At 43.4% G+C, this 13117-nt stretch overlaps 1 protein-coding gene across 1 annotated transcript in view; it reads right to left on the bottom strand.

Moving 5' to 3' along the window:
• The window catches only part of TADA2A (transcriptional adaptor 2A), a 215335-nt gene extending 202982 nt beyond the window's left edge, over nt 1–12353 (bottom strand). Inside the window, exon 1 of the mRNA XM_085649482.1 lies at nt 12191–12353. Coding sequence (XP_085505608.1) covers nt 12191–12215 — 25 coding nt within the window. The 5' untranslated portion in view covers nt 12216–12353. The remainder of the gene's footprint in view (nt 1–12190) is intronic.
• Between the last annotated feature and the right edge of the window lie 764 nt (nt 12354–13117).

Here is a 13117-nt window from a genome sequence, read left to right as displayed (position 1 = left end):
GCAGCCCACAGGCATCATTATTGCTAATTTTATCCTCCTTAGAAAGACTTTAATGCAGGTCAAGTTACAGGACACAATTTTAACATAGAAAGCGAGTCAAGATGCTCTCGGACTAGGAATATCTGTAAATCGAATGGTACATGTTGGTGCGGACTAGCAAATGCCCCACTTAAGATCAATTAGGTTACTCTACTTTCAAAGAGTACTGTGTTCAAGAAAATGAAACTGCACTGAGGAATAAAGGACAGACTGTCCCCCTGTTACTAGGCACAGAGAATTCAATGTGTGGACAACAAGACACGGGCATATAGATTGAGATCCAGTATTTGACTCTTCTCCACTACATTTCTTTTTTCAAATTGCAACTAGGACTGGTCTTTCACATGCTTCTAAATGCTCCTGAACGTGCTAGGACCGAGACGCCAATATGATTAGTCAGTATTGCCCAATTTTAGTGAAATGGGTATGCTGGAATTTGATCCCAGATTTTCTGTTTCCAAGTACAGCAATTTACCATCTAGGACACATTTATGTCATTTTCCTGCGATCCCTCCTTCATATTTCCTTTCCTTCCACTGCCCTCATTAATTCAGCCTTTTCTTCCCTTAGCTCATCATTCCTTCTGATATACCCTTACTCTCGTTTGGATTGTCCATTATTGTTAGGTCCCCAACCAATCCCTCAATTACCCTTCCTTCACCTTTCCCTGTGAAGTTGTGCTCCCCAAAGTTGATGAGGCTAGGCAGGGAGATTGTTGTACCTCATCTAACAGAGACTCTCAACCTAGCCATCAATAAAGGATGCTATCAACTTAACTGCAAAAGAGTGGTTATCAAGCCTCTATTAAAAAAAAGGCAATCTTGATCCTACAGACTTTAAAAATTAATCGATCCATTTCTTTACTTCCGGTGCTGGCCAAGATTCTGGAGAAACATCTTAACTCACAACTGACTGCGTATTTGGAGCAACATCCAACTACTGGTTTCTTCTCAGTTTGGATTCAGAAGCTACCATGGGTCAGAAATTGCTTTAATAACTGCAGTAAATAATATATGCATTTTGGTGGATGCTGGGCAAACCATGCTGTTGATCTTATTGGACTTGTCTTCAGCATTTGATACAATCTCGCCAAATAAGTTGAACAGCCTACAAGAACAAGCATTGAAAATGCAATAGGTCTCGCCTTTAATTAAGTTAAAGCCATTTGCTTTGCTATACAATACCATTGCCATGACAAACTCTGTTGTTATTAATTCAACCCAGTAAGTCAGATCAACTCATTGAATGAAAACAGGTAAATATGGGAGTCCATTAGTTTGTAGTCTACAAAAAGACACAATGAGAAAAACTCTACAAAAGGCACAGTACCATTCACAGGGCTCAGAGATGCATATCCTGATAATGCAGATTTTGGCAATTTTGGGTTAGGTCCGGGTTTTCAGTGAGGGTTGACTGCAAACAGTGGAGGCACGTTTTTATGTGTTACAAAGCAATACGAGTTAGCAGCCCTAATTAGAAAGCTACTTAAATAACGTTTGATACTGGGTTTTAAAAAATGGCTTTTTATTTATTCCCTCAATGCTTCGTATGTGTTTCTATATTGATGAATGCAGTCATTCGATGCCCCTCGGATTTTTTCGATTTTATTCGAAATGTTCCTGTTTTGGCCTCTCAAAATCTGGTCACCACATGCCTAGGATGATTAACTATTTGTCCATGCAGTGTTAACCGTCCATGCCAAGGTTGTATATGTTGGGGTACAGAGTGACTGTAGTATGTATGTGAAAGGGCTGCGGTGTCCCGGGAACCGAGTTAATGTGCAACACGTCAAAGGATTAATGCTAGCCCAGGGCATTAGTTTGTGTCAGGATTCAATGTTTGTTCCAGTGCCAGAGCTGCCATGCTTCCTATGGCAAGGATACGCTGTATTGGGGTACTGTGTGCCAGGTTCCAATACGTGCTTCTATAAAAGATCTTAAGCTTATAGATGGATATATATTGCCAGGATTGCAATGCTTCTCTTAATAACAAAGTTGCATGCATGTCAGGGTGCAGAAAGACTAAGAACTAAGTACATGACGTACCTGGGTGCATTGCTAGGTTGCAAAGTATGCACCAGTGTAAACTGCAGTAGAAGGCTTCTGTGCTCAGGCCTGGTAAACCCGGGGAAGGAGATATGTCACTCACCAAGTAGAGCCGAGCATATATCTTCAGGGACTCCTCCAGAGCACCCTGTGTAATCTGAAGGTAGGCGATGGTGAAGGAAGGACTCCAGGTATGCCCGATTTCATAGCAGCTATGTGGGATAGACTTTCTGAACGCAGCCATCTTGGTTGAGGACTGATGACAGCAACGAAAGGAAGGGGGCAAAGGTCACTGTTGGCCGAGGTTACTTCAGTACAAAGTCCTCGGATCATGTGACGTATAATGACGGGGCGGCTAGAAGTAGGCGCGCACGTGGTGCGTGCGGCAACCCACGCAGGGTTGCCGCCTCTCTGCGCATGAGTCCAGAGCTTCCTGTGCGCAGTAGAGTGGCGTTGTTCTGTTTCCATGGTAGCGGATGGCGGGGACTGTTAGAGTCTGTCATCTGCGGACGCTGTGCTCAGAACTGGCTGGTCGATCAGGTGTTCCGGTGTTAGAACACCGGAAAGAATGTAAGCTCTTTTCATTGCATCTCCAAGCCTGCGTCCACATAACAGGACCAGTTCTTTAAATGTTATTAGTAAAAAATTAACAAGCGAGGTCCGTCATGGGATGGACAGAAGATGTGCACCCGGGGACTGCCTTTACTGGCAGTGAAAAAAAAAAGTCCCCAGTGTATCACGCCGCCAGTAAAGCATCCAATCCCCGCGAGCACATCTTCTGTCTCGTTTGTCTCCTCCGCGTGCACGCTGGAATCGTATCGATACCAAAAGGCCTCTGCATGGCAGTGCAGGCTGATTTCGCCAGGCCGAGACCTAAAATCTGTAAAATGATGACAAAGTGAACAAGCATTGGCATAGCCAATAGGTCTCGCCTTTTGGACTTTGTGTTTAGCTAGAGCTATTGGCTTTGTGAATGCTTTTAAGCTACGTTATAGAGTATTGTGACTGCTGTGCAGCATGTTGAAAAGTTATAATGAAAAAGTGTCATAGCACTTTTGTTACCTTATATATAACCAAGAAGACATTGTGTATAACTGAAGAACCCTATTAAAAAAGAATTAACATTAACAAAAAAATATATTCTACTTTTATTGTCCTTTCAGTGCTGGCAACTACTTTCTGCTTGTTTGTTATAGTTTTTTTTGTGGGGGAGGGGGACATAAACAGTGGGAGGGCGGAGGTTCGTACCTGAATTTCAACACGAGCAGCAGACGGACACTAGGGGAGACTCAACAGATACCAGATTCCGAGGGCAGACTTAGGTGGTGCTGAGTGATGCTGAGGTGGTGGTGTGCTGGTGCGGAGGTGGTTCTGAGTTATTTTGAGGTGGTGGGGCTGCTGCACTGGTACTCAGGCTGCGCTGCTGCTGATGTGGTGCTGCATTGGTGCTGAATCGCTGCTGATGTGGGGCTGTTCTGATTTTGAGGTGGTGCTGCCCTGATTCTGAGGTGGTGCTGCGGTGGTGCTGAGGTGGTATTGCACTGTCTACTAGTAGCATATATTGTTACGTAACCTCACATTACATGCAACGTTTGTAGAAAGCTAGGAGGCATTCCTTGAATATTAATTTTATTTCACCAACGATTGAAACCAAAAAGAAAGCACTAAAAGTTTAAAGCGTGCAACTTAAAGCTGTTCCCATTTTCATAAAACTGAGCAATAAGTGCATGTTTATCTCTTTAATCATATCCAAATAATCCCAATGCTAAAGCACGATGTAAATTGGTTGATCATTCTGTCAGCCATTTTCTAAAAGTACACTTCCATTAAGTAAGTATATTATTTAGGGTTTGGATATTTGAGCTAATGAAATGAAAAATGGTATAGGATGAAACCCATTTGAGAACCAAACAGTGTAAGTTTAAACCCCTTGGGGTGGACAGCTTTATTTTTTTTAATATAGCCAAATAATGCATTATGCAAATATACCCTGAAAAATAATGAGCACATTTTGGAAAATTAATCATAGGGAAAATTATAAGATCTATCATATTTCCAGGAAGAATTACTTTGGTGGCACGAGGCACTTATTGTGCTTTGCCCAGCAGTCCCTGGTTATAGAGGACTAAGCAGATTAGTGTTTTAATAATACTGACTGTGCAGGCAGTTATACACCTGGAGAGGCAGGCCTGTGTCTCCTGATAGATTATAATCAATCAGGACATACTGCTTACCTGAAGGGGGATGGAGGGACGAGGGGGTGCCAAAAGTGTGGGTGGGCAGAGTGTGGTGGGAAGAGGGGAGGGAGAGAAGCAAAGAAGGGCAAGCAACAGAGGCAAGGAAACGTGGGGGAGAGAGACTGCTGAGCGCAGACAAACAGGCAGAGAGAGATCAGAAGCAAGCACAGATGAGCGACACGAGATAAGTAGGAAACAAGCATTGGCTCACGGAGAACATTAAAGTGGCCAAACCTGCCGTGCGGCCGCAAAAGTGATCGCGATCAAACATCAAAGCGGCCGTGCGGCCGCGAAAGTGATCGCGATCAAGCACGGTGCGCGCACATGCACTGTAGCTCTAGGCTGTGCTAGCATTTTTTTAAGCCCTCACAAAAAGTCTCGCCAGACCAGCGCATGCGCTTTGTCAGGTGAGACCTAAAAAGCAGACCGGGTGAAAGTGCCGATGGAGGTCCGCGACCGGCAGATAACATTTTTTTTTTTAAAAAGAGTTCTCCCAAAGGACAGAGAAGGAACGTGAGCGTAAGTACACTGCGTTTGCCCGGTGCTCCTACTCAGACTTAAACGGAAGTGAGGCATGGCTGAGCAAATGCGTTTAGAGGCAGTCAAGAAGAGCGGCATTGAAGTGAACCGATGGCAGGCAGGGGTGGGGTAAAAGTCATTTGTATTGAATGCAACAGGTCTTGCAGACACATGGGCGCTGATGCTTGACCTAAAAACACATGCGAGGTGGCGCCAGACACGAAAACCACACAAGAACTCGTTTGCATAGTATTCAACATTGGCTGTCCTTTATGAGCGACAGTTTGCTTTGGCAGTGACCTAAATTAGGCCGCCACCTTTAAGACTAAAATATTTAAAAGCCCGAACAGCATCACCGCTACAAGATGGCTGTCACTAACGAGCGCTCAGAAGAAGAACTTGAGCCGACAGTCCGTTTTCACTGTTTTGCGCTTTGATCGTGAGGCGATGCCTGGTTAGGAAATTGGGAATAGCCTCATCTGGCATGGACTAAAGCGGCAGTGTAGTATGTCGGTCGGTCGGACAATACAGCTGCTTCAGAAACCCTGATTTCAGCGTCAGACCGAACAGTCACTCCATCTGGCAGCAGGTAAATGGTTTGCCATTGTTAAAACAACAGATGCACTAATAAAAATGTGCAGTCAACTGTAGGCAAACTTACCTTCATGTAAAAGTTGCTGTCGGTGCTTTGAAGCCTGTTTATGGTACCGTATACGCCTTTAAAAACTGCCAGAGTAGTGTGTGAGAAAAATAACCCGCTCTCCGCAGATCGTATTTAAACTCTCTCAAAGCTTCCCACACGGGACTGTTAGTTACCCTATTAATTTTTAATAAGTAATATTGTTGGTATTCTAATTATTCAATAATATCACTAGCGTAATTTGGAAATATTAGTAGTAACGACAGAGTGATATCATTACCACCAGCCCAGCTGAACTACTAAAGGGTTGAGTACGTATGTTTGCTGGTATAGCGCTTAATGCCGAGCATGTCCACTTCCAAGAAACGCGTTTTGGAGGCAGATGCCAAACCTGCCGTGTCGCCGCGAAAGTGATCGCGATCAAGCGTGGCGCGTGCCCGCGCACTGTAGCTCTAGGCCGGCCATGGTAGCATTTTTTTAAGCCCTCACAAAAAGTCTCGCCAGACCAGCGCATGCGCTGGGTCAGGCGAGACCTAAAAAAGGGGTCACAAACTGTGCACTGAAGCTACTGGCTTCCTTCTTAACTGACAGATCACAAAAGGTTAAGATGGACCAATTCTACTCAGATCCAATCTCAGATCCAATCTCAAATTTTTGTGGAGTGCCTCAGGGGTCTTCCTTGAGCCCCACACTGTTTAAAATATATGTCCCTCCATTGGCAAAACTGGTTAGATCTTTTGGGCTGGAGGTAAAATCCTCTGCAGATGACACACTGTTAATTGTGTCTATCACATAAGATATATAGGCCACAGCCACCAATTTTAATAACTGTATGAAGTCGGTGGCTCTCTGGATGAGAAACAACTACCTTCAATTAAACGGCGACAAAACTGAGGTTTTGATGTTTGGTAATCATCTCCACGAATGGACCCCGTCATGGTGGCCAGAGACATTGGGATCATGTCCCTCTCCGGTTGAATCAGCAAGAAATCTCAGATAGGAGAATTTAGCCCCTCAGCTTTGTCGACTAAGAAATGATGTGTCTCACTGACGTAAGTTACCGATTTCATTATTGGGGAGGGCCGCAATGTTCAAAATGATGGCATTGCCCCGTCTGCTTTATATTCCATACAAGGTTTCAAAGGACTACTTTAAAAAAAATAGACGCTGCAATACGGCTCTTGCTGTGGGATGGGGGGGGAAGTCCCCGGATCGCGTTAAACAAGCTACAGAGAAGGCCGTTTGATGGTGGACTGGCGGTCCCGGATATTCGTAAATACTACTGGGCAGCGCAGCTAGTGACATTAAATGACTGGCTATTTGCAGGGAGAGATGAACCGGCCTTTCGAGTAGACCACTGGACGATGGGCAATGGGGGATACCTGAAAGCCCTCAACCACAAAAAAATGATTAAAGAACTCCCGACCCATACACAAACAACGGTTAAATATGGAGAGAAGCAAATAAATTCTTGAGTGGGGAAGGGAAAATGACGGAACGCACGCCTTTGTGGGAGAGCGATTTCTTAGCAGAGGTGCCAGAACTACAGAGGTTCCAGGCATGGGCCCTGTTGGGCATTGAACACCTGGGAGATATCTGGAAAAGTAATTGACTTTGAAGAACTGAAATTGGAATACCAGATGTCAGACACAGAGAAATTTAGATACATGCAGCTAACACATGCTCTAAGAGCACACGTGCACAAGGGTGACCAAATACCAGAGATCGCCCCGTTAGAAGACAGAATATTAACAGAGCCACTGAGGGATAAAGCAACATCGCTCATCTACAAAAAAATAATGAACAACGCTCCGGACTCACTAGTGGCCCTCAGGGAGCGATGGGAAACCGATGTAGGGCTTCTCGAGGAAGACGATTGGTTGGAAGTTACTCAGAGCCCTAGAGAGGTGGCTGTGAGAGCACGGTTTAGGCTTATACAAATCAGGATTATACATAGATCATACACAACCAGGTCAGTGCTGTATGCAATGGGTAAATGCGATTTGAATGCATGTGTGAGAGGCTGTGGGGAAGAGGATACTTTCTTTCACACAGTATGGAGCTGCCCTGGGTTAAAGATAGTACTGGGGTGCCATAGTGGCTACAATATCCAAGATCGTGGATCAAGAGGTCCCACTGGAAGCGCACTGGCACATTCTATATATCACGGGAGAAGACAACTGGACAAAATATATAAAAAAATTGGTTAATGCTGGCAGACATGGTCGCGAAACGGAATATAGCCAGGGCATGGGGCAGGCTGCAGCCACCAACAGTGAGAGAATGGAACAGGATCTTGACTGGTGCTGCTTGACAGAGAAGGTGGTGTATCAGAGCAGAGGCTGCCCCCAGAAATAAGATAAAGTTTGGGGCAGATGGGCTGCACACAGAGGACTGTAACTGATGAGGGAATACTTTCCAGCAAACCTAGATGAGCTTGATGCCCCAAAGAAAAGAAATTGTAGGATGATCACAAGATAATTCAGGATAGGGATAGGCGGGGATATATACAAGGAGACTTCTGTGTATTGCAAATTGTGATTGACAAAATGTGCTGGAATTGTGATAATGTAACATGCATTAATGTGTTGAATTTTTTTTTTTTAAATAAAAAGAATCAGCAAGAAATCTTGGTGTCATAGTGGACACCAGTCTATCTTTCAACCACCAGGTTAATAGGACTGTGTCCTCTTGCTTATGGGTCATAAGAACCATCAGAAAGATATTCCCATTTCTTTCTCTAATCGCACAGAAGCAAACTGCTGTATCATTAATTTTATCGAAGATGGATTATTGCAATGCCCTTCCTTTAGAAATAAATAGGGCCTCCATCAATACACTATAATTGGTGCAGAATGCAACAGCAAGACTGGTATTAGATGTTCCAAAATATCATTCAATTTCGGCTGCCATCATGAAATTGCACTGGCTCTCAGCAGAAAAAAGAACTCTATTTAAAGCCTTGTATATTGTGCATAAGGCACTACACAATTCAGGACCAGAGGGAATCTGGCACATCTTTCACCGCAATGTCTCTACCAGACAACTACGATCAGCCAATAAAATCAGCTGGTTGTCCCGAGATATAGGAGGCCACGATGGGGAGGAAGAGCTTTCTCTGTCGCAGTGGCCATGCTTTGGAACACTCTTCCTCTATCCATATCTGGCATAGAATCACATCTCCCATTTCGCAAGGCCTTGAAGACCTGGCTTTGTGCCTTGTAAATCTGACCTTTGAAGAATTGCTCCTATCAGATAGCTGTAACTGTTGCAGTGCCTTGACGCCTTTGGGTATATGTTTGCGCTATACAAATTGGTCATTCATTCATACAAATTGGTCATTCATTACCCAAAAATGTGTCTTCATATTTCATCTACCCCATCTTCTTTCCACCCATCATCTGTCTTTAATGCTTTCTTAACTTCTTTGTTGCATCCTTTTTATGATATATTGATTCATTTTAGCAAGTGTTTGGAAGATACTCTATCCTTTTTTCACCCCTTATCTTCGTCAATCAGTCATCTATCCCCATTTGCCCCTTGCTCTATACACCTACACCTCTTAGATTTGTTCTATGGAGAGATAGCCACACGTACGTTTACTACTTAGTGGTAAATGTGGGAGGAACCAGGCAGAGTGGTGGGAAAATGGAGAACATCTGCAACAAAATGGTATGGGTTTAAGATATGTTTAGGAAGGGACAGGTTACTACACACACCCATCCACAAAAAATAAGCAGTTTGCTGTTCACAAACTTTACTTCTAAAGTTACTACAGCCCTAAAGGTGGCAAAACCGTAGCATATGTACTCCAGCCCAGCCTTAGAATAGGTCAAGTCGCATATGTTGGCACTTACAACATCCATTACAGCATAATTGAGGCAGGGACGTAAAATAACACTCCATAGGAAATAACTTAAAATACATAACATTAGATTATATATACTATATATACACACACACACACACGACTTCATTATTCTAAAAGGCAACAAACTTAATTTTAAAATAAAATGTAAACTTGGTAAAAAATACAAATAATTTAAATTAATTCAAAACAACTTAAACTGTACTACATATTAAATAAAAATGTTACTCTGGGTGGGATTTTTTTCAATTCCTCTAAGAAATATTTGTAAGTTATATATATATATTTAAATTATTTAATGCCCATGTAATTTAATGAGTTAACACACTTTGTGAATAGGGCTCAATGACTAGTAAGTTTTAAGAAGGCTGTGCCTCTGAAATAGAACTTTGAGATTTATTGATGAGAAAAGAAATATCCATGCAACTCCTGGCAGGCTCAGTCTTTATCTGCCAGTCTTGCCAGTTCTGGAATACGTCCACATAACAGTGGAACTCCCGATGATGAATGCATCATAATAGAATACAACATATTCTACTTAACAAACGTTTAAGCAAAGGACCCACATATAGAATGCAATGAACATGACACGATACAATACTTATACAACAAAGTGAAAGAAAAGTGCATGTATTCATATGGTCAATGTCTAGGTTTAGTTCAAACATCGGTTATGAACATACATGAACTTCAAATTTCTTGGGTCTTTCTTTTCCTGTTCCGTACACTGCCCTTCCTTTCGCATTGATCGTCATCCATCACATCATCCTTGTTCGAATCCTCCTTCCAATCTGTTTATCTAACTCGCTAATCTTTGTGACTTTCCACACATTCCACTTTTTTTCTGTACTTCAATAGTACTGCGTTAGCTTACACTACACTTACTTCCTTCCTTGGGGCTTGACCACATGAGGCACCCTTCTTGCAATTTTCTCTTACACACGTTCTCACAAAGTGCCCTTTATCAAACTACTTTTGACCTCTTTGCCCATACTGGTCTTGATATTTTGTTAACCCTTTCATTAGGAGTCTGTCTGTTCACTACAGAACTATCCATTCTTAACATCCACACAGCAGCAACTGTTGTGCATGCCACTCTTCCCTTTAACAAGAAGAATGGCTAACATATTTTTCAGATCATGTTCACAATATAGTCCCCCGCTCACTGACAGCTGGATACACTCACCAAGCACACCAGTTCCACCACCCAACCATTCTCCTGAGGATGGCAAACTACAGTTGCAACAGTAAGTACGCTCTTTAACTACACCAATATTATCCCTATACACGGATATATGGCATCCTCCGACTCAACTGCTTCAAACTCACTGTACAAAATCAGATCTTCTCTCATAGATCTCATCATACACTAGTCCCCAAAGATGCCATTTTGGTTCACAGAATCAAGTTGGTTCCTACCAACCATTCTTTTGCTCGATTCACCCAATACTCCCATTGCTCTTTCATTCCAACTGCAAATTACTGATATCCTCCCGATTCCCCTCAACAGGGTCACACCCTAACCTAAGACTATGCTCTCTACACACAATGGCCTTTCCAATTAATTTGATCACTGCGTCTTTGCACCCAATTGCTTTACGTAATAATACGCACAGCCCCATCCTTATAGGGCATATAGTTACTCCCCGTCAGCAATTTCCCACTGAAACCACACGAATCTATAGGCAACCCACCTAGGGTGACCAACCATCCATAAACTTCACGGACGGCCCGTAATTTGGGCCTCTTTTTTCACGGACGCCTGTTGTCCGTAATTTCAGACTTTAGAGCGAGCTGCCCCCTGCAAGCGGCCTGAGAGTCCTGTATTCTCACTGCAGGGGCCAGCTCGCACACCTGCTGTGATCAGTGGCCTGCAGCAGCCCCTCCCCGAGCTGGCACAGGCTGCTATTGGCCCATTATCATTCTGTATGTCAGCCTAATTATCACGTAGCGAATGATAAAGGGCTAGTGACAGCATTTGCTGGGCCTCTTCCTTCCATGGCAAACTGCTTTTGTTCAGGAGCTCCTGTCACTTCACCAGGGGCCAAGCGCTGGAGTGGGTGGAGGTTTCAATTTGGAGCATGTTACACAGGTGCATCCAATACGCAAACGCAGGTATTAAAGTTTCACTTAGGCACACAACAGAAGTAGTGCTAGGTTCTTTCAATCCAATATAAACTTATTTTGACTTGTGCTTGTGTTGGTTGTCTACTTAAGTAATATTGCACGACCTCCTTTGATGTGTCTGTAAAATGCACCTTTTGTCACTCATTTTTGTCCTGAATTCTGACCTTCTGTCCTGAATTTTTGTCCAAAATGTTGACCCTTTGTTTTGAATTTTTACACTTAATGTCCTGAATTTGCACCCATGCCAATTGGTTACTCTAAACCCACCTCCTTACACCTCTCCACAGATCCTGCAATAAGGTGAACTCTTTACGAGAACCCTAGCGCTTTAAATTGGCAGGTGCTGTCCAGTACTTAGTACTTGTACTTCTGTTATTTGAAAGGGAGAGTACCTGCACTTCTTATCATTGCTGCAGTATATTTCATGTGATAGTACCTGCACTTGTCAAGAGCAAACAGGTAATCTACATAGCAAGTACCTATGCTTCTATAGTTCCATTTAAAGCACTTGACAACCCTACAGATATTGAGTCCCCGCACATTAGCATGGCCCCTTGTTTCACTGCAGACCTTAATTCCCTGCAGACACAATCCCAAAACACATCCCTGAACAGACCTACATACCACTCCTCTCCTGCAGATAGGATCATCTTTCCGTTCTCTATTCTGTTACCTACTGACCATCATCTAACCCTTCTTCCCAGCCTCTACTTACTTCCGTAAGGGGCGAGCCGATCCATGACAAGCTCCTGTCCCGCAGTTGACACTGGCGCACACAAGGCGAAAAATTAATTTCGCTTACTGCAACCTCAACAGCTCTGAGCAACTGTGCGCCGCCGTCTGTTCCATACGTCACAGAGCCACCACGCGAGCATCCAATCTGATGCATGGGGGACCATTCACGTGTGGGCGGTCGAAATGGGGCTGGGCCAAAAGCAGCAACATAGAAGACACACAGGATATTACAAACAAAGTAATGTTAATCTGGCGGCCATCTTGAAGAGCATGTACTTGTCAAGAAAAGCTCATTACAATACTAATATTTCCAGCGTTAATTGAGGGAGACCACATTTCTCTTAATTGTAAACGATACTTGAACAAACGCATTTAAAACGATGCTTAAACTAAAACATTTAAATGAAGGCAAACTTGAACCTCCTTCAGGGGCGGATTAAAAAACGTGTATGCTCATTTAGTGCTATTACTGTCTAGTCAAAACACCTGTCTACGAAGCACAGCGAGGAGCACGAAAGGGTATGGACGGGGCTGAAAGCGATTCAGGGAGGCAACTTGGAAGAGCCTGATGTATGTTTTTTGACATGTCTAGAGTTGTATACATTTATTTTTTTGCATATTTATATAGCGTGAACTCGACCCGAAGGTATTGGAGAGCTTTACATGAGCACCGAATTTACATTACACATGAAGGCACGGGGAGATAAAGTGATTTGCCCAGAATCACAGAATGTGGACGCGACCCCGAGGCTCGAACCCTGGTTTCCAGCACCAAAGTCGGCAGTCTACCGGTTTAAGATTAAGATGTTTAGGATAAGCAATACTATAAATGACGAACGATATATGTAGTTGGTGAATTTACAGTTTATAGTGCTGCTATATTCAGGGAGGGCTTTTTGGGCGGTGC

Source organism: Triturus cristatus, chromosome 3_2 (assembly GCF_964204655.1).
Source record: "Triturus cristatus chromosome 3_2, aTriCri1.1, whole genome shotgun sequence".
NCBI classification, from domain to species: domain Eukaryota; kingdom Metazoa; phylum Chordata; class Amphibia; order Caudata; family Salamandridae; genus Triturus; species Triturus cristatus.
This window is presented reverse-complemented; position numbering and strand designations above follow the sequence as displayed.